The sequence below is a fragment of the Gymnoscopelus microlampas genome (assembly GCF_963454915.1).
Source record: "Gymnoscopelus microlampas genome assembly, chromosome: 10".
NCBI lineage: Eukaryota > Metazoa > Chordata > Actinopteri > Myctophiformes > Myctophidae > Gymnoscopelus > Gymnoscopelus microlampas.
This window is the reverse complement of record NC_139947.1, coordinates 47915098-47936677: the sequence shown is the minus strand read 5'-3', so window position 1 is coordinate 47936677 and position 21580 is coordinate 47915098. Positions and strand designations below refer to the sequence as shown.

General features: G+C 41.3%; 1 protein-coding gene across 1 annotated transcript in view; it reads left to right on the top strand.

Moving 5' to 3' along the window:
• The window catches only part of LOC311054267 (metabotropic glutamate receptor 7-like), a gene marked incomplete at both ends in the record, with an annotated part of 254803 nt that overhangs the window by 132065 nt on the left and 101158 nt on the right, over positions 1 to 21580 (top strand). The window contains one exon of the mRNA XM_084070143.1: positions 6067 to 6404. Within this exon, the coding sequence (XP_083926269.1) occupies positions 6067 to 6404 (338 nt within the window). The remainder of the gene's footprint in view (positions 1 to 6066; positions 6405 to 21580) is intronic.

The following is a 21580-nucleotide window of genomic DNA, read 5'->3' as shown; positions in this document are numbered from 1 at the left end:
TTCACGTCAGCAATTTCTGAATGTGCTATATATATTTAAAAAAGTACAAATCCGGGGGGCAGGGATTGTACATAATTCATTCAAGCAGGACACAAACCTTTAACCCCTTCAGACCGGTAACGCATATCTGTCAATTTAGATTTGGATATTCAAAAATCGTGATTTTTTTTTTGCAAATCTTTCAATACATATGTTTTTTTTTCCAGCAAACATTTTTAACTCAAATCTTTGCTTCTGGGGGGGTCCCTGGAACAACATATTTTGAGATGGGGGTCCGCGGCCAAATACATATCATTTTGGGTGGTCTTTGACATGAAAAAAGTTTGAGATCCACTGATTACAGCAATATACGTTTTTTCAAAAAACTGTTAGGATTTAGAAGACATTTGTAGAATCCCCATAAGCAAAGATTGGAGTTGTGTTAAATGTTAACACTTTTAAAAAATATATATATCCAAAGATTTAAACACATTTTCACGTTTCTTTTTTTTTTCTCCAAAATAGCAGATATACAAGTTCATAGCGCTATGAGCTTGTATATCTGCTATTTTTGAATAGCCGTAAAAAAAAATAATCAAAAAATGACACACAGACGCGTTCGCCGGTCTTAATGGGTTATGGCCGCCCATAGTGAAAAGGGCAAAGTAGAGCTACTGGAGGGGAGGAGATGAAACGGCGTGAAGTCGCCGAAGCGGAGTGCCACAGAAAAGTTCATTGTGATCTCCGTCTCCTGGCAGATGTGACGAATCGAATTGCCCCGGTCTGACAGTGCTTATACTGTATGACTGTGCAGTGCTCCACCCTAACCCAATCTGACGCTTTTCTTCCGCTAGAAATCACTTTTGTCTCACAGCTGAGTCTGAGTCTCGCTTTTTTCACTTGGAAATGCATGAATACAGCAAAAGCGCTCCACTACTTTCCTACTATCTATTCCCTTTTTGGTGTTATAACTTCACAATTCATATAACATTATACGGTGACCATATATATAAAAGAAATCACACCCTGTGTGAAGGTAGCGGCGCCTTTGATACATTTTGTCATCGATATGTGTTTATAATGTGTTTATAGCCATGTGTCACGTGAAGCTTGACCAATCACTTTGTTGACGGGTCTGACCAATCAGAGCGTTGACGGGTCTGACCAATCAGAGCGTTGACGGGTCTGACCAATCAGAGCGTTGACGGTGAACACGGACAAAGTCAGGTATAGAGCAGAACCCGCTCTATACCTAAAGGTATAGAACGGCTAGCGCCGCTAAAAATCACACCCAGTGTGAAGAGAGTGGTGCCTTTGAAAGTGTAACTGGTTGCATCCTTGTGTTGCAATCAGCAACAATATGTTGTCACGTGACACGTGACAACATATTGTCACGTGTCACGTGAAGCTTGACCAATCAGCCGTGCTCAAACATACGGTCGGACATACGGACGGACGGACATACGGACACACGGACAAAGTCAAATGTAGGCGTGGTTGGCACCACTCAAAAATAGAAAAAAACGAAGGTTAAAAGTGCTGATTGTTTAGGGTTGGCGAAAGGGCCTTTCTTTTTTAACACATTGACTGCCATCGGCTAATCTCAGAACGTCCATCGTAGTGCCAAGCAATTTCTTACCTTTTTTGTTTTTTTGATTCCGTCATAGGCCCCGCTAAATCCGTTTAAAATCCGCGTTCATTTGGTTCGACACAAACACGGGACCCGACCGAACAAAACGCTGAAAACCGTGCGGCGATCCGACACTGCATTCTGGAGAACGAGAGGAAAACGCTAAAATGGTGGATGCGGTGAGAAAAACAACAAGCCAGAGATAATGGCGTCCAAAGTTGACCGCTAGACAGGAAACGGAGGCGGGAGAAAAACCGGAAACAGTATTATTTCGTTTCCGGTCCGCCCACTTCGAGACCGGAAGTGCAAAAAAAATCCGGAATCTGCACCTGCACGATTTAACATGGGAAAACACCCGCCCCGTAGGACTACGGGAACGGCAGTTAACGGTTGGATTTAACGGCCCGTAGGACTACGGGCCTGGCAGTGGATGTGTTAAAAAGATTTATTTTTTGGGCTTTTATGCCTTTTATACAGTAGATAGGACAGTAGGCTGACAGAAAATGGGGAGAGAGAGATAGGGAGTGACACGCAGCAAAGGCCGTCGGGATCGTCAGTCGAACCCGCGACACGCTGTCACGCCAACCGTCCGGGGCCGAAAGGGGGCTTTCTGTGTGGAGTGTGCTTGTTCTTCCCGTGTCTCCCAGGGTATAGGTATAGACGCCTAAACAGACGACGTCACACTGATAAGAACCAGTATGCGCGCGCAGGTCGGCAGCAAAAGAACCCCCACCGCTCATAAGATGCAATGTTAAAGTGGTCACATGCCTCACGTGTAAAAACTCACGTGTAAACTTTCTGATGCTGTTTTTCTCCCAGTGTGGAGGAAGAATGCTTAGGATTTTGACAGTGATTTCTCGCTCTTGAAATATATAATCCTTGGTTTCTGTTGTGTGTAAACAGTTATAACAATTCAAAGCAGTTGTCCTCAAAACCCCACCTCCAGTACAGTGTGGCTGTCATAAGAACGGAGGGAGCGCAGCTGCAGCCCGTCAAGCCTAATTTATGCTCCGTCCCGCGAAGGTGTGGCGCGCAGAGAACGGCTGAGAATAGCAGACCTCCCAGCTCACAGCGGTGGCGAGCTTGTATGTCAGCTGTTCTCGCGGCACGCAATACCGTTGCGCGATGAACTATATATGTCTCGCTAGGGCGCACCTCACTAGCCAACACTCAGAGGAGGTTGAATGAACTGAAACCAGCGCACCCCTAAACAGCAGGTTTGGGGATCTGTTGGGAATTGATTACATGAAACGGTCACCTGTGCGTCCAGCCTCAATGTTTGTAAACAAATAATTGGTCTATACCAGGGGTCTTCAACGTTTTCAGGCCAAGGACCCCCTAGCTGACAGAGAGATGAAGCAGGGACCCCCTACTCTATCTATATTGTATAAAATAGTGTTTCAGATTAAAGTTTTTTTTTTTTACTTAGTTGCTATTTTTTCCCTCAACACCTATAGCCTCTTTGCCAAAAATAGCCGATCTACAAGCTCTCAACGCCTCGCAGCGCGAGGCGTTGAGAGCTTGAAGATCTGCTATTTTTGGCTAGGGTTCAAGTGGATAATGCAAAAACAACGAAATCCTATCTCACAAAGATTTGGCGGACCCCCTATAGTAGCTTTGAGGATCCCCTAGGGGTCCCGGACCCCCTGTTGAAGACCCCTGGTCTATACCCTCACAAAAAACATGTAGTAATCCTGGTCTCTATACCGCCTCCCCCTGGTCAGCAGGGGCGCCTGATGGAGGGGAAAGGAACTGGATGGAATAACGTGTTCCTTCCACTGGCTACGTCATACCGGGGAAACCCCCCCCCCTGTCAGGTGATAAGAAGCGGCCTGCTCACTCCTCATGCGTTGAAGGAAGCATGAGCTCAGTGCGGGGCTCTCCCCAGGCTGGCAGGAGATTAGCACCCAGGATTACAAGTTTAGGCATTGGCACACTGGGTGGAAAATGTGTTACAAAATCGTGGGATAAATATTAAAGTACGCTTTTGATGCTATATGTCAACTAATTTTGCTGGGGACCCTGCTGGAAAGCCTTCAAGCAACCCAGGGGTCCCCGGACCCCACTTTGAGAACCACGGGTACACATCCACTCGACACTGCTTACAGAATGTGATGACTATAAGTGGCAGTGGTGTAATTAAAGTAATTAAGTACATTTACTCAAGTACTGTACTTAAGTAAAATGTTAAGGTATTTTTTACTTTACTGGAGTATTTTCAATTTGCAGTACTTTTACTTCTACTCCACTACATCTAAGAGGCAAATATTGTATTTCCACATTGTAGTATTGATACTTTTACTGAAGCAAAACAAAATTGAGTACCTTTTCCACCACTGATGAGTGGTAATTCGATCTGCGACGCGTTGTGAGCTTGCAGATCGGCTATTTTCGGCCAATTGCTCTTCATCTTAATCGTATAGCCTACATCTCTGGTGTGCGACGAAGATGAAGATGTCATCTTCAGTGTTTGTTCAGTAACATGGTCTCCCTGTCTCTCTCCAGCTCCATGGTAAACACACAATACATTTTCTACAGTTCGGGTGCAAATTCCATCCAATCAGGACATCATTTATCCGGTTGGATTTGGCAGTGTTCCAGCTCCAAATGCGTCTGCTGCTCATTTCTTAGTGTCATCACTTCCAATTTCACTTGTTTATATCCTGTGTACTGTATGACTTCTCCATCTGGTTTGGAACCAATTGGTATTCTGACCTGAAGAAGTATTTCCTGTTTCCTAATGAACTGGAGAGACGGGGGAAACCCCTGTTCATTTCAATTCAATTCATTTTTATTAACCCATTGAGACCTGAAGCCGATTCTACATGTCTCCTAAATCTCAACAGTATTCTTGAAAACGTATGTTTCTATATCAGTGGTGCTCAAACTTTTTCATGTCAAGGACCCCCAAAATTATATGTATTTGGCCGCAGACCCCCATCAAAATATGTTGTAGAAGCAAAGATTTGAGTTAAAAATGTTCGCTTAAAAAAAAATATATATATTCAAAGATTTGCACACATTTTCACGAATTTTCGAAAATAGCAGATATACAAGCTCATAGCGCGGCACCGAGTGCCACGCTACGAGCTTGTAGATCTGCTATTTTTGAATAGCCCAAAGTGTAAAATAATGCTTTTTAGCTCAAATCTAAAAATGACACAGTTCCAGGTCTTAATGGGTTAAAGTGTCAAATCACAACAAGTTGTCTCAAGACACTTTACATGTAGAGCAGAGACCCGACAGTCCCACCCTGAGCAAGACATTTTGCGACAGTGGCAACGAAAAACTCCCTCTTAACTGGAAGAAACGTCAGGCAGACCCTAGGCTCTAGGGTGGCGGCCTTCTGCCTCGTCTGTGTCGGGGGGAAAGAAGAGAGAGAGAGAGGGGGAGAGACAGAGGAGAGACAGAAAGAGATACAAGTAGTAACAATAACAATAGTAGCAAATATAATAGTGATAGTGATAGTATATGATAATATGATATAGTACAGCAATAATGTGTATACAGTATATAATGGTATAATAAAAGAATGTTAAGATAATATACAGTATAGTGTAGTGGTATAGTGTAATGTAGTAGAAATCCACGGTCGTTACTGAGCAATGACAATGATTACTATCAGAATACAGTTATTTACCACTTATTGTAACAGCAATTTGATTTTGAAGTGTTCCAGTTCCAAATGCGTCTGCTGCTCATTTCTTTGTTTCATCACTTCCTTGTTTATTCTGTTATCCTGTTTGAATTATCTATCTCTTTTGGTATCCTGACCTGAAAAAATGTTGTGTTTCCTAAAGAACTGGGAGAGACCAGGGAAACCCACAAACACTGTATGACAACGATTAATTACTAAGTCGTGAACCCCCAAAATAATCATATTTGAACTCGGGGACCCCCCCACCCTGACAAGCACTTGGAATTGTAGGAGGCATAACATTTAGTTTGACTCGGTTCCACAGATAAATACTGTGAAATAGCTTGTAGATCGGCTATTTTCACAATGTTTGCATCTTTCCTGGGTAATATTTGACAGTTTGGCCAATGCTTGACCAATGTTTTGTATTGTTTGATGGTTACTTTTGATGTAGTAATTGTCTTATTATTAGTTTATTTTTTTCAGTTTATATGTATTAAAAAGGTCTTAAAGGTCTTAAGTCCTTAAATTGTCACTTTAGAAATGTGCAGATGCCCTGTATACACTTATAACTGTATGTTGGTTTGTTTACTGTTGAGGGAGAAAACGATGTTGCACATTAACCCATTGGCACTCGGTGCCGCGCTATGAGCTTGTATATCTGCTATTTTTGAATAGCCCAAAGTGTAAAATAATGCTTTTTAGCTCAAATCTAAAAATGACACTGTTCCAGGTCTTAATGGGTTAAGCTAATCATCTGGGAACCCTTGCTTTAACCCACAGTTGTGATTGACTTGTACTCTTGACTTGCCCCTCCCAGGCCAAGAGCGCATTGGGATCGACTCAAAGTACGAGCAGGAGGGGAAGGTCCAGTTCGTGATAGACGCCGTGTACGCCATGGCCCATGCTCTGCACAACATGCACAGAGACCTGTGCCCGGACCACCCTGGCGTGTGCCAAGAGATGGAGACCGCCGAGGGCAAGACGCTGCTCAAGTACATCCGCAACGGCAGCTTCAACGGTGAGTGGCACCGCTGTGTCCGTCTGTCTGTAAAATCTAAAATGAAGCAGTTTCCTGTTTTTAATGGGTTAATCAGGAGCATTGCTTCCAAACGCTCTCATGTTGCTAGGAGACAGGTCAGAACCTTAAAGCTCGATTTTTTTATATAATAGTCACAACCTTGAGTGGCATGGTTACCTGGTTACCTGGTTAGATGGTTAGATGGTTAGATGGTTAGATGGTTAGATGGTTATATGGTTATATGGTTATACTGTATGGTTACATGGTTACATGGTTGTATGGTTACATGACAATCCCACCCGCGTTCCTTAGTGCCAGTCCTTTGAAATGACAATGGGGAAAAATGGTAAATCACGAGGTTCATTTCATTTGTGTGCATCCTGCTGCACATTACCTTTTTGTTTGTTTTGGGTTTTGGGAACCAGGGGCGGCCTTAGTGATCTGGGGGCCGTTTCAAGAGCTAATATGAGGCCCCCCATGTCCCCCCCCCCCCCCCCCCCAATCCATAATGATGCATTTTCGAACTAAATTAATTACAATATTTGCTCTTCCACCTGCTGCTGCCAACTAGTGGTGTAGAGGCAAAAAAAAACATATGAAACATAGCAAAGGCCGCCACTGTTGGGAACTAACATTGAAAAAACGAGGCGAAATTAATTCCTTCACTTTTCCCTTTCATATTGAAGAAGGAAGAGAGGTGACCCAGAAATGAAAGTAAAACAAATGAAAAGAAGCCAAGAAGAAGCCCCCCATGTACGAGAGGCATACAAGTAGTCCATTACCCGATCGAACACAGGATTCATATAGCTTAGAAAAGCTTAGAAAACATTTTCATCTTATTGATTACTGCTCTAAGTGCTCTGCCTACACAGAGTCTGCAATGACATTGAATCCTTCCTTAACCCAAGATACTTGTCATTGTTGCAGCATGAGCGAGCAATCTCCTTATAAAAAAATAAACTGAAGGAGCCTCTCTGTTTTCCCTTATTTCTACAATCTGTGCTTTCTCTTTGTGTATCAGTAGCCTATACGATTAGAGAACCATGCATAACCCACGTTCAACAACATATTCTCAGTTTCTACCATCATAATTATATCATCCACATATATCATTTGCTTCTATGTTTAAATCTCCAACAATCTCCAGTAGATTTAATTTCCAAAGCCATGGCATTAACCCACGGGGGGTTGGTGAAAGATCATCTCCCTGTTTTACTCCAGTAGGTGGGATTGTGAAATCTCATTTTGAAGCCTTGAGTTCGGCATTTTGACGACCGCCCCTAATCCTCATGGATTTTTGTAGCCCCAGAAGTGCCCATATTTGGACGAGAGTGTGAAACTGGACATACACATTGCCAGGGGTGGAAAGTAACTAAGTACATTTACTCAAGTACTGTACTTAAGTACAGTTTTGAGGTACTTTTACTTGAGTATTTCCATTTTTCAATACTTCTACTTCTACTCCACTGCATCTCAGAGGCAAATATTGTACTTTTTCTCCACTACAATTATTTGAAAGCTGATTGATTTTGATTATTATTACAAAACATACATTAACCGCTTCAGCCCTATTTAAACTTTGGCTATTTGAAAATAGCAGATCTACAAGCTCACAATGCGTCGCGGTGCGACGCATTGTGAGCTTGTAGATCTGCTATTTTCAAAAGATCTTTTTATACATTTTATACATTTGAAAACTTGTGAAACGGGACATTCTGCATAATGAGTGCTACTTTTTGATACCAATACTTTTGTAGTAAGTAAATTTAGAATTCCGGATTTCTACTTGTAACCGAGTATTTCTATATTGCTTGATACTTTTACTTGTGAGTACTTTTCCCACCACTGCACACATTGCTATGCTTCTATCATGGGCTCCCGTGGTAGCGACTGGTCGATCACACCGTAGAGCCACACCCAAAAGCAATGGAAATCAATGGAAAGGGGAAAGGAGAGAGTCTGACCTATAACTCAGCAGACAAGTAATTCACACGCACGCACAGTCGCACACACACACACACACACACACACACACACACACACACGCACACGCACACGCACACACGCACACGCACACACATCTAGACACAACTCAGGTATGTCTAGCCCACAGAAGCTGAAGATTCATTAAACCTGCAGGAGGCCAGCAAAGGTGGAAGAAGTACTCGGATATATTGGACTAAACATGTACAAGTACATGTACTTATATTACTCTCCAGTCCAGACCTGGCGGAAACGGTTGTGAGATTACAATAAGCAAAAAGGGTCAGAGATTAAGAGTGACCCCATGGCTCACTGCCTCTGGATGAGTCTGAGCGCACGTTCAAAATATTAACCCATTAAAGCTGGGAACGCATCTGTGTGTAGCCACTTTAACCATTATTTTATACTTTGGCTATTCTAAAATAGCAGATGTACAAGCTCATAGCTAAGAACTTGTAGATCTGCTATTTTCCTTTTTTTAAATACAACATGTGTGCAAATCTTTGAATGTACTGTATACTGTATATGCTTTTGCAGAGAACATTTTTAACTCAAATCTTTGCTTCTGGGGTGGGGGGGGGGGGGGGTCCCTGGAACAACATTTTGGCTGGTCCTTGACATGAAAAAAGTTTGAGATATCGTAGCAACATAATAACAATAAAATGAAACTGTTAGGATTTAGAAGACATTAGCAGAATACCCCAGAAGTAAAGATTTGAGTAAAAAAATGTTGCTTTAAAAATATATATCTATTCAAAGATGTGCACACGTTTTTCACGATTTTCTACAAGCTCTATCTAGATCTACAAGCTCATAGCTTTTTAGATCTGCTATTTTTGAATAGCCCAAAGAAATGTTAAAAGGACACAGATGCGTCCCCCCCGTTCTGAATGGGATAATAATGGGAGAGAGCTAAGGTGATCGATCATCATTGTGTCCTCAGGCTGCTCTGTGCACCGATGGGGGGGGGGGGGGGGGGGGGAGAAAAGTGCATGTGTGAGTCCAGACAGTGGTATTAGACATTGCTTGCTGTAGGCTACCATAAATAACTGCCTGGTTATCAATAGCAGGCCAGGACACTGGGGGTTGGGGCTTATCTATTATGACCAACTGGATAATTAGCCGGTGGTGGAAAAGAGTACTAATGTTTTACTTTGGTAAAGGTATCAATACTGCAATGTAGAAATGATGCTAGCTATCGCGTCTGATGCTAGCAGTGTTTCAGGGGCTTATCCTGTAGACAGGCATAAGAGTCGGTGACTCAAGCGTCACTGATGCGCGTGTCACCACAAGTTTTGATGCTATATGGCGTCTGATGCTAGCAGTGTTTTAGGGGCTTAACATGTAGACAGGCGCAAGCGTCACTGATGCCCGTGTCACCGCAAGTTTCGATGCTATCGCGTCTGATGTTAGCAGTGTTTCAGGAGCTTTTCATGTAGACAGGCATAAGCGTCGGCGCGTGTCACCACACGTTTTGATGCTATGGCGTCTGATGCTAGCAGTGTTTCAGGAGCTTATCATGTGGACAGGCATAAGCGTCGGCGCGTGTCACCACGGGTTTTGATGCTATGGCGTGTGATGCTAGCAGTGTTTTAAGGGCTTATCATATAGACAGGCATAAGCGTCGGTGACGCAAGCGCCACTGATGCGCGTGTCACCACACGTTTTGATGCTATGGCGTGTGATGCTAGCAGTGTTTTAAGGGCTTATCATATAGACAGGCATAAGCGTCGGTGACGCAAGCGCCACTGATGCGCGTGTCACCACACGTTTTGATGCTATCGTGTCTGATGCTAGCCGTGTTTCAGGGGCTTAACATGTAGACAGGCAGAATGATTACATCACCAGGTACTACTGTAGCGTTGCCTAAGGGGGCGGCTTAACATAGACACGTACAATATATAGGCATACCGTTCTGTAGGCTTAGCGTCCAACTAAAATTGAGCTGTGCAAGCTCTACGTCAAAAGTAGTCTACTGCACGTAAACAAACATGGACAAACTTTATCTGTTCATGACCGAACGCATCTGTGTGTCATTTTAAGATTTCTTTGGGCATTTCAATAGCAGCAGATCTACAAGCTCATAGCGCAGCACCGAGTGCCGCGCTATGAGCTTGTAGATCTGAACATTTGTGAAAATCATTGAATATATATATTTTGAAAGCAAACATTTTTAACTCAAGTCTTTGCTTCTGGGGGTCCCTGGAACAACATATTTAGAGATGGGGGTCAGCGGCCAAATACATATCATTTTGGGGGTCCTTGACATAAAAAAAAGAACCACTGATTATAGCAACATACGTTTTAAAAAAAAACTGTTAGGATTTTTGACAAGACATTTGTAGAATCCCCAGAAGCAAAGATTTGAGTTAAAAGTATATTAAAATATATGTAATATCATGGGGTGTGTAATTGATAGAAAATAAGTCATTTTTGGTTGAATTACTCCTTAACTCTCTCAGTGCCAAAAACGAGTTATCCCGAGTTTAAAAAATATATATGTTATTATTATTATTATTTTTTTTTTTTTTAAATAATTTTCAGAACACAAGATATCGTGATCCGAAGATTTGCTGCTCCATTCACTTCTTGTTTAACTTATTATTATATATATTTTTTTACTTTAAAAAAAATGACTGGCACAGTATGAACATATTTTTTCATTTCATTGGCAGACTGTTGGCTGATCATTATATAGAAACAGACAGAAGCGGAGGGCGTCCGTCTCATAATATGGAGATGGAAATAAGTGACTTTAAATAATGTGAGAAAAGCTAAATGTTTAATAATGTTTTAGTAGACTTGGGGGGAGAATTGCAAAAGTGCCTCGGTCTTGAATATATCTGCAATAATCATAGTATAATAATGTCTTGGCGGCAAGCGTGTTTGGCGGAGCACTTTCACTTTATTTTTTTTTGGTTTGTAGGAGTTATACTTCTACTACACTACACCTCAGATGCAAATATTTCACATTTTCCTCCAGTGCAATCATTTGAAAACTTTATAGTTACTTTGAAGAATCTGATTATTATTTCAAAGCATAGATGAACCACTTAAAGCTGATATTAACGTGTATAGCATGCACATTAGTACAACTGTGACTCAGCAACTTTCACTTGTAGTTAAGTAATATTTGACCATGAGTATCTGATACTTTGACGCACGTACTGGAGTTCAGTAGCCTACTCTCCTGACATCGAGATCTGCTGCTATACAGTGGCGGAAAAAGTACTCAAATTTTTTACTTAAGTAAAAGTATCAATACTGCAATGTGGAAGTTCTCTGTTACAAGTAAAAGTCTGGAATTCAACATTTACTTTGGAAAAGTACAGAAGTACTGGTACCAAAAGTAAAAGTACAAAAATGTTTGAAAATAGCAGATCTACAAGCTCACAACGCGACGCGTTGTGAGCTTGTAGATCTGCTATTTTCAAATTGCCTAGGTATGAAATAGGGCTAAAAAGTGGTTAATGTAAGTTTTATAATGGAACAATGTATATCTGAAAAGTAACTAGTAACTAAAGTTTTCAAATAATTGTAGTAAAGTAAAAGTATAGACAATTGGAAATAGTCCAGGAAAGTAAAAGTACCTCAAAATTGTACTTAAGCATTGAGTAAATGTTACTTTCCACCACTGCTGCTGTAGAGCAATAGGGCATGACACAGACTTTCCTTGGTTTTCTCTTCTGGCATCCCGTGTTTACCGTTATTTGATCTGTTATCTCAGTTAGGCTATATTTGTGCTGATAATAACGCATACGACCCAACAATCAAACCTACAGTAACAACAAGCCATATGCTGTATGCTTTGGAAGCGCTCTGGGCTTTCATATATTTGATAATCCAAAGCGCTCCGCCATGAGAAACACAGCCCCTAACAAGGCTTTTTTCAAATGTTATTATTTTGTACTCAGGAAACTTTCATTGTTGTTATTGTTGCTGTCACTTTGAAACAGTCCATAGGCCTATATCCATAGAGGCTTCTTTGTAATTATCTTTATGTTGTTAACTTGGCCCCATATGTCTTCTAGATTTCTCAAATTAGATTTGAAATAATCTCATTGTTACTTAAAAAAAAAAAATCATCTCATGACTTCCTGTGCTCAGCAGATTACTTTCTTGATCATAGTTTAACCCCTTAAGACCGGGAACGCATCTGTCATTTTTAGATTTCTTTGGCTATTTTTGTCTTTTTTTTTTTTTTGAAAAATCATGAAAATGTGTGCAAATCTTTGAATATATATGTTTTTTAAAGCAAACATTTTTAACTCAAATGTTTGCTTCTGGGGGATTCTACAAATGTCTTCCAAATCCTGACAGTTTTTTTGATGTTGCTATAATATCAGTGGTTCTCAAACTTTTTTCTTGTCAAGGACCCCCAACATTATATGTATTTGGCCGCGGACCTCCATCTCAAAATGTTGTTCCAGGGACCCCCCAGAAGCAAAGATTTGAGTAAGAAAATATTATATTCAAATTTCCACTCATTTTCACGATTCTTTTTCAAAAATAGCAGAGCTTGCACATCTGCTATTTTTTGAATATATAGCAGATGTGCAATATATAGCCAACGAAATCAAAAAATGACACACAGATGCGTTTCCCGGTCTTAATGGGTTAATGTGTTTTGTCCAGCGTGCGTCAGCTTCTTGTAGGAGGGCCAGAGAAGCTTTGGAATCAGTATAGGAGGAGGTTGTCCTCAGGCAAGGTCCAGGAGTTAATGTTCACAAGCTTTTTTTTTTGTTCTTTTCTTTACTGCTGTGGCAGCCAGGACACTAGCACAACTATCACCATTTGCAACTTTACTATCGTCACTGTCCGGGCCAGAAACTTTCTCCCTAAACTTTTTATCCTTTGTGTTTTTTCGTAAATGAATGCCCTGCAGTTCTCTATACCAGCTCACAACACGTTGCATCATCACACAGCACATTGTGTGACCTTCTATTCTCAGCAGGGTTGCATTGCTCATGGGACGGCCTAACACGCCGTGCAAGAACCTATTTGAACAGGAGCACGCACAGGCACACGCAGAGATTTAAAACGACTTTAAATTAACACCTCAACAAAGTTTACAAAGGCTTCCGACTCACACCAGGTGAATTAACATAGGAATGAGCCTAGAAGCATATTAATTTCCCATTGTGTGACATGTACAAATGGAACAGGTCCATTTGGTTCTATTTGTACACTCTCAGAGTTACACACCCGCAAGGGGCCATTTGGAACCCCATCAAAGAACCACAGGGGTTCCTGGACCACACTTTGAGACCCACTGGTGTTTCCAGTGAGCCAACAGGCACAACATCAGCACCCTGACTCTGTGTGACCAGAATGGAACAGAGCCTTCATTAGTATCGTTGGTAACACCTGTTAAGGAAGTAAGGAAGAGGCCCAATTTCTTTCCAATATGGCTGCTGTGCATAGAGCCTAATTGGCATCGTGTGTCCGTTCATAAAGCAGGCTATGCTCGCCACTATTTGAAGGGCACTTACTGTTACAGAGCCTCGTGCCCCGTGAAGTCTTCCATCTTCACCTTTTTCAATAGATCGTTTTCAATCGATGAGTGCTTCATGTCAAGGACCCCCAAATTGATTATGGATTTGGCCGCTGAACCGCTTTTGGAAAGATTGTGTGCCAGGGACCCCTTGTAAGATTTGTGTTTATAAGATTTTGCAATAAATACAGTAACGTGGTCAATCCACTCAGTCTGTCCTATCCCACTTTGCTCTTAGTGTTTTAATATGGAGTATTATTATGGATCGAGACATGAAGAGTCCGAAATAATAGAAATGACATGCCCTGACACTTTAATAAAGTACAGAACAACGTACGCATCTGGATTTGGAAAGTTTAAATATCCCTTGCCCTGAACTTTTTTTTTGTCTGTCGTTTTTTTTCATCTCCGCCGTCGTGTTTATTCCGTTCATGTTGGCTGAACTCCGCTCATTAATCTAGTTAACAGCACTGTTGACAAGTGATTGATGATGATGTGGCCTATGGATTTTCTTTTCTGGCAGTTGTTGATGATGATTATACCAAAACAGTACATTTGGATGCAATGGAGGGGATTCACTGGTGCTTCAGCATGTTGTAACGTTATCTGTGGGCGTGCGAGTGAAACAACAACTCATGCACCACTACATTTCAGTATTATTCAGGGGTTTTGCCTATGACTCAAATATATTTTTTTGTCAATTTACTACCAACTATGACTGTATTCCCTGTGTGACTTAGGTGGTATGTAGGACTACAATTGAAGGCACGGATTGAAGTTTGGCTGGTAATAATGCTTTGAAAGCAACGATGTAGCCGACAGCGCTCAAACCAGTTCCATTGTAACTCTATCAGCGGTGTAAAGTACATTTACTCAAGTGCTGTACTTAAGTACACTTTTGAGGAATTTTTACTTTACTGGAGTATTTCCCATTTTCAATACTTTTACTTCTACTCCACTACAATTATTTGAAAACTTTAGTTACTAGTTACTTTGCAGATATAAATTATTACATTATTACATTATTATAAAGCATACATTAACCACTTTTTAACCCTATTTTATACCTAAGCTATTTGAAAATAGCCGATCTACTTGTTGATCTGCTATTTTCAAACATTTTTGTACTTTTACTTTTGGTACGTTAAGTACATTGATTAATACTTTTGTCTCTTACTCAAGTAAAAATGTAATTCCAGACTTTTACTTGTAACGGAGTACTTATTATTATACATTGCAGTATTGATACTTTTACGTAAATAAAACATATGAGTACTTTTCCCACCACTGAACTCTATGGACCACCATGGAAAGCAAGTCATAGTGACATGCCTATATATGGGCATATCGGGATTCGGGTTTGTTTATGGTTATGTCTGAGTGATGGTGACATGCCTATATATGGGCGTATCGGTTATGTCAGGGTGACGTGGGTGTGGTCCTGCATATGGGTGTGTGGGGTTTGTTTATGGTTATATCAGAGTGACGTGGCTGTGGTCCTGCCTGTATATGGGCGTGTGGGGTTTGTTTATGGTTATGTCAGGGTGACGTGGCTGTGGCCCTGCCTGTATATGGACGTGTGGGCTTTGTTTATGGTTATGTCTGAGTGATAGTGACATGCCTATATACAGGCTGGCCTGTGGCCATTAGCCAATTTGAATATAGGATAGTCTGATTAACCACCTAAGCCCTATTTAATAATTAGTTAATTAGTTTAATTAATTGATTAAATGTTGCACCTCCATTCCATTGGACATTAATTGTTAGTATATGTGAAGCTGCCCTCACAGTCCACACAGAAGGTAATTTTCAATGTGACGGGCCTGACGCTCAGGACCCCCTGGGAGTCCACGGCCCCCCCAGAAGGTCGGCCCCTGATCTAATGACCTTCTTCCCACAACTACCAGTGCTGATTGGTTCCCAGATGACAGATGTGGAAGCCTGCGGTTCCTTGTCATTGGTCCATGAGCTGTCCCAGCTGCACCAATCAATGCCTGACTCCCAACCCGTCCGTCTGTTGTTCAGTGGTGGCAAAAGTACTCACATTTCTTACTTAAGTAAAAGTATCAATACTGCAATGTAGAAATACTCTGTCACAAGTGATAGTCTGGAATTCAAAATTGACTTGCAGAATGTCCCATTTCACAAGTTTTCTAAAGTATAAAATGTATACAAATCAATTTGAAAATAGCAGATCTACAAGCTCACAATGCGTCGCGATGCGACACATTGTGAGCTTGTAGATCTGCTATTTTCAAATGGCCCAAATATATATAGGGCTGAAGTGGATGATGTATGTTTTGTATTGATAATCAAAATCTATAACAGTAACTAGTAACTAAAGTTTTCAAATAATTGTAGTACAATATTTGCCTCTGAGATGTAGTGGAGTAGAAGTAAATGTACTGAAAATTGGAAATACTGTACTGTACTTAGTTACTTGACACCACTGGTCCCAGATGCACCCAATCAATTCCTGCTTCCCAACCTGTCTGCTGTTGTGGTTAACCACTTAAAATCCTTTAGCAAGGGTTAACCACTTGAACCCAAGCATCCCTATCTGGTGGGAATATTTGCCGAAAATAGCCGATCTACAAGCCCACAGAGGGTCCAGTGGTGCAAAAAGTACTCGCATGTTTTACTTGAGTAAAAGTATCAATACTGCAATCTAAAAAATACTCTGTCAAAAAGTCCGGAATTAAAAAATGTACTTGAGTAAAAGTACAAAAGTATTGGTAAATACTTGAAAATAGCAGATCTACAAGCTCACAATGCTCACATTGCTTGTAGCTTGTAGATCGGCTATTTTCAAATGGCCGAAACATATATGTGGTTAGTGTGTTTTGTAATAATAATCAAAATCTACAAAGCAACTAGTAACTAAAGTTTTCAAATAATTGTAGTGGAGTAAAGGTACACTATTCGCCTCTGAGACGTAGTGGAGTAGAAGTAAAAGTACTGAAAATTGGAAATACTCCAGTAAAGTAAAAAATACCTCAAAATGGTACTGAAGTACAGTACTTGAGTAAACGTACTTAGTTACTATACATCACTGAACGGGTCACACAACGTACCTCGATTTGGTTGTAATTATCGTAAATAGAATACTGATTGCTCTATAATTATTGTGGACACTGGTAGTGCTGGGTTTGTGGGTATTACTGCACATTTGGTGAATATTTATGAGCATAATTGTAGGGGAGAGGATGATCGTTTGTTTTTATAACTTTGTTTTGTCCTGTTTTGATTATAGGTAGTCAAGATATTTTTTATTTTTGTCTCTCCCTTCGGTTTGGGACCATAATTGCTTATTGCTTTATGCATAGATCATTTTGTTGTTTTGGCATTTTCTACCTCCAGGCTATTATTATTTTTATTATCTGTAAATTAATCCTATGATCATTTTGATGTGTTTGGAGGACAGCTGGGAAGGACGGTGTGCACACAACATGTTGCAGCTAGGTTTTACAAATGGGTATTCAGAGAGAAAAATAATACATTATTTAGAAAAGGCAATTGTCAGTGCTTTTTGTTAACGGAATAGGATGGATAAGTGTCACATCAGTGTAGGGCTATATCTCTCTAGGTGGTCCAGAGGTGTACGCTCATTGGGGCCAACGAGGCCATGGCCCGGTCTGTAAAACCCTGCTCCCCCAGGGGGAAAAAAACAAAAAATCAACATAACAACATTAGCAGCACCTCACCCTTTAAGTCGCCTTTGTTTTCAAATGGGGCTCATTTGCATTCGGTCGAATTGTTAATGAGTGGCCATTAGAAAGTTTTCGCGGTCAAACCGGTTCTCCATTGCGCAGAGACGAGCACCTCTCCATTCAGAAATGTAACAGAAGAAGAACCGTCGTCCTGAAACACCCTGCCCCACGTCTAAATCGGCGGCCTTGGTCCGCGAAAAAAAATGGGGCAGTGTGTTTTGGGACGAGCGTTCCATTTTCCACCCGTAATGGTTGTTAATTCTCAATAGACTTATCAGCCGTTGTTGTGCGACCCCCCGGGGGGAGGGGGGTTTAAGAATCTGGCCCGGTCAACGTTAGAACCCACCATACGCCAGTGAGGTGGTCCTCAGACGAGCCCTCCATCGTCGCCTCCAGTCATCCCAGTTCTCCATACATCTGGCCATCTGGCTCGGTGTTGCGCTCTGAAAATAGCAGATCTACAAGTTCACAACGCGCCGCGCTGCGACGCGTTGTGAGCTTGCAGAACCAATGTGCTGGCTGGCAGTTCTTGATGTCTTTGGCAGTGTCTCTGCTATAGTCTCATTCTAGTGTCTGGCTGCTATTTTCTCGCTCACCGTTGGTGTTCCCTCACACAGGTTCTTGTTGGTTACAAGAATGTTCACTCTTGCGTATGTTAACTCATTCAATCCGGGAACACATCTGTGTCATTTTAGATTTCTTTGGCTATTCATTGCCGCACTATGGTTTGTTTGTTTTTTAATCGTGGACAATTTTTGAAAATCTTTGAATATATATACTATGTGTTTTAAAGCGAAATGTTTTTACTTCGATCTGTGCTTCTGGGGGTCCTTTGAACAACATTTTTTGATGGCATGGAAAAGTTGACACACCGCTCATGTGCATGAGCAACATACTGTTAGGATTTAGATTATGTATTTTGCCACGGACCCCCATCTCAAAATGTTTTGTTCCAGCAGGGACCCCCATGCAAGCAAAGATTTGAGTTACTTAAATATATATATATAAAGATTTGCACTAAGGCCGGGCCGTTAACGCCGTTACCGGGCTAAGTTAACGGCGGACTCTTATCGTGCGATAAAAAAAATTACCGCCGTTAATCTATTCTCAAAGTTGGGTCTGGGAGCCAAAACATTAGCTGATGTAGCTGGGCGAATTACTCTGTGTCTGTGTGTGACTGCAATGCGTGTGTTTGTGTGTGTGTGTGTGTGTGTGTGTGTGTGTGTGTGTGTGTGTGTGTGTGTGTGTGGGGGGGGGATAGGTGTCGGGTTTCACATGGTGTACAGACGTGCGCACTCACCGCACTGCCTCAGTGCCTCTCATTCACTCAGACAGAGTGTGTCGTTGTGAGCGCTGCTCGGTGCTAGCGTGCTCCACTCGTTAATTCATTTGCTTCAGGTCTGTAAGCCCAGCGAAGCTTATTAAAGTGGTCATTGGACAAAAGCAGAGCCTCCGCTACCGTGTTGGTGAACAAACATAGCAGTAGTTGGGCGCTGTTTGGCAATACTTGTTGCTATAGAGCATGCTAATGAGTGCTACGTGCTAACAAGTAACAAACAAATGTATGCTATTAAGACACACACACACACACACACACACACACACACACACACACACACACACACACACACACACACACACACACACACACACACACACACACACACACAGTGTAGGACAGTGGTTCTAAAAGTGGGGTCCGGGGATCCCCAGCTAAATGATGGGTAGTTAGGAACCAAATGGACCCTTATGGGTCTGTAACTCAGAGTGTACAAATCGGACCAAATGGACCCTTATATGGGTCTGTAACTCTGAGTGTACAAACCAAATGGACCCTTATGGGTCTGTAAATTCAGTGTCCAAATGGAACCAATTGTTCACAATTTTCAAAGATGGGCCTACTGGAGAAACTTTTCAATAGCAGACTAGATACTTTTTTGGAAAGATTTAATGTAGCCTACTCTCAGAGAGTCAATATGGTTTTAGAACTAACAGATCAACATCTCAGGCATTGATGGAATCCATTGAAAGAATCACAGTTGCAATTGGAATATTAATTTACCCCAAAAAAGCTTTTGACACTATCACACCATATTAATAAATGAGAGGCATTGCAGTAGGCTGGATTAAAACAAAGTTATTTGGACATACGTCAACAGTTTGTGAAGCTGGGCAAATACAGCTCAAATCATTTGGGCGTCTCCCAGGGGTCAGCATTGGGGCCCAAACTTTTTATTCTTCACATCAGTGATATTTGCCAAGTTGCTAAGCTGCTGTCACTGGTACTTTTTGCAGTTGACACATATGTTTTTTGCTCTGGGGATTATCCAGATGATAATATACAATTATTTGGAATAAACAGGGATTGCTTTTTCAAATGCAGTGTTTACACATGTTTTTCAGACTGGATAAAACTGTTTTTTTTATCGATCATATCGACATCGGTTATATAGGTTATCGGCCATAACAGCAATATATCATATCGGATATCGATATCGGCCAAAATCACATCGGTGCATCCCTAGAACACACATATTTTGAATGCCTTCGGCAGACTTCAAATGAGCCATTTTAATCTAGATTAATCTAGATTAACTCCAGGATTGCAGATAGATTAATCTAGATTAAAAAAAATTATCTATGCCCACCTCTAATTTGCACACATTTTCAAGATTTTTGAATAGCCAAAGAAATCTTAAAATGATACAGATGGATTAAGTACGGCACTCAACATTCTGGTGTAGCACCCGTCCAGAGACTTCTGCAGGGTCCAGCATTCGCTGCCATAGAGGAGAACAGACTCTACCGTTGCATAGAAGAACGAAGCATGAGTTTGATTTGTCGGGGGTTGGAGGTTGGAGTTCCATACACTGGCCATGCTGTTCAGGGCCCTCCATGCACTCACTTTCAGATCGTGCTCAGTTATCGGTGTATTTGAATTTGCGCTATATAACAGTGAAGACGCTTGAACTGAGCCATCTGTATCTCGTGGGTCGATCCATTATTTACTACTGTTAATGTAAGTGAAGAAACATGACGTGCCGACATGAAACCTCTAAACGTACAGCTCCCCCTGTCTGACCACATGAGCCCTCGTGTCCCTGTACTGTTCTGTAGGCCAGCATACGCAGAGAATAGCCCATGGAACAGTGATGGAAGAAGTGCTCCATTTTTTTTTTACTTGAGTAAAAGTATCAATACTCTATTGTAGAAATAGTCTGTTACAAGTACAAGTCCGGTCTCCAAAATGTGCTTGAGTAAAAGCACAAAAGAATTGGCATCAATATATACTTATAGTACCAAAAGTAGAAGTACAGAAGGTCCCATTTCACAAGCATTCAAATGTATTCAAAATCCTTTGAAAATAGCAGATCTAAAAGCTTAAAACGCGTCGCGACGCGTTTTAAGCTTTTAGATCTGCTATTTTCAAATTGCTAAAGTATACGTCTGAAGTGGTTCTGTAATAATAATACAAATCTACAAAGTAAAGTTTTCAAATAATTGTGGTGGAGTAAAAAGTACAACATTTCTCTTTGAGATTATTGAAAAATGGTAATACTCCAGTAAAGTAAAAAAAAAGTACAGTACTTGAGTAAATTTACTTAGTGACTTTCCACCACTGCCGATGTACAAGCAAGAGCTTTTGTGTAGGGGTAAAAAAAAACAACAAGATATGACACAGTCATATTATACAAGGTTGCTGTCTCCAGCATCCCCGCACGGAACCAAATGGACCCATGGTCCTACACCCTTTCGCTCAAGGACTACTAAAATGGCAGTAAATAGTTTCGGAACGGAGCTAAATCAGTTTGTGTGCCTCAGTAAGGGCGGCGGTGGAGGTGGCGAGGGTGAGGGTGGAGTAGGCGCTGTGTGTGTGTGTGTGTGTGTGTGTGTGTGTGTGTGTGTGTGTGTGTGTACAGCAGTGGTTCTCAACCTGGGGGTCGCGACCCCCAGGGGGGTCGCCAAATAATTTGGGGGGGTCACCAGATTTTTTGGTGAATTTGGAAAAAAAAAAAAAAAAAAAACTTTTTTTTTTTTTTACAAAATATTTTTTTATGTTATCATTAATTCATGTTTTATCAGTTAATTTACTCAATTTACCCACTTTTTGCAAAAATGTTTTGAT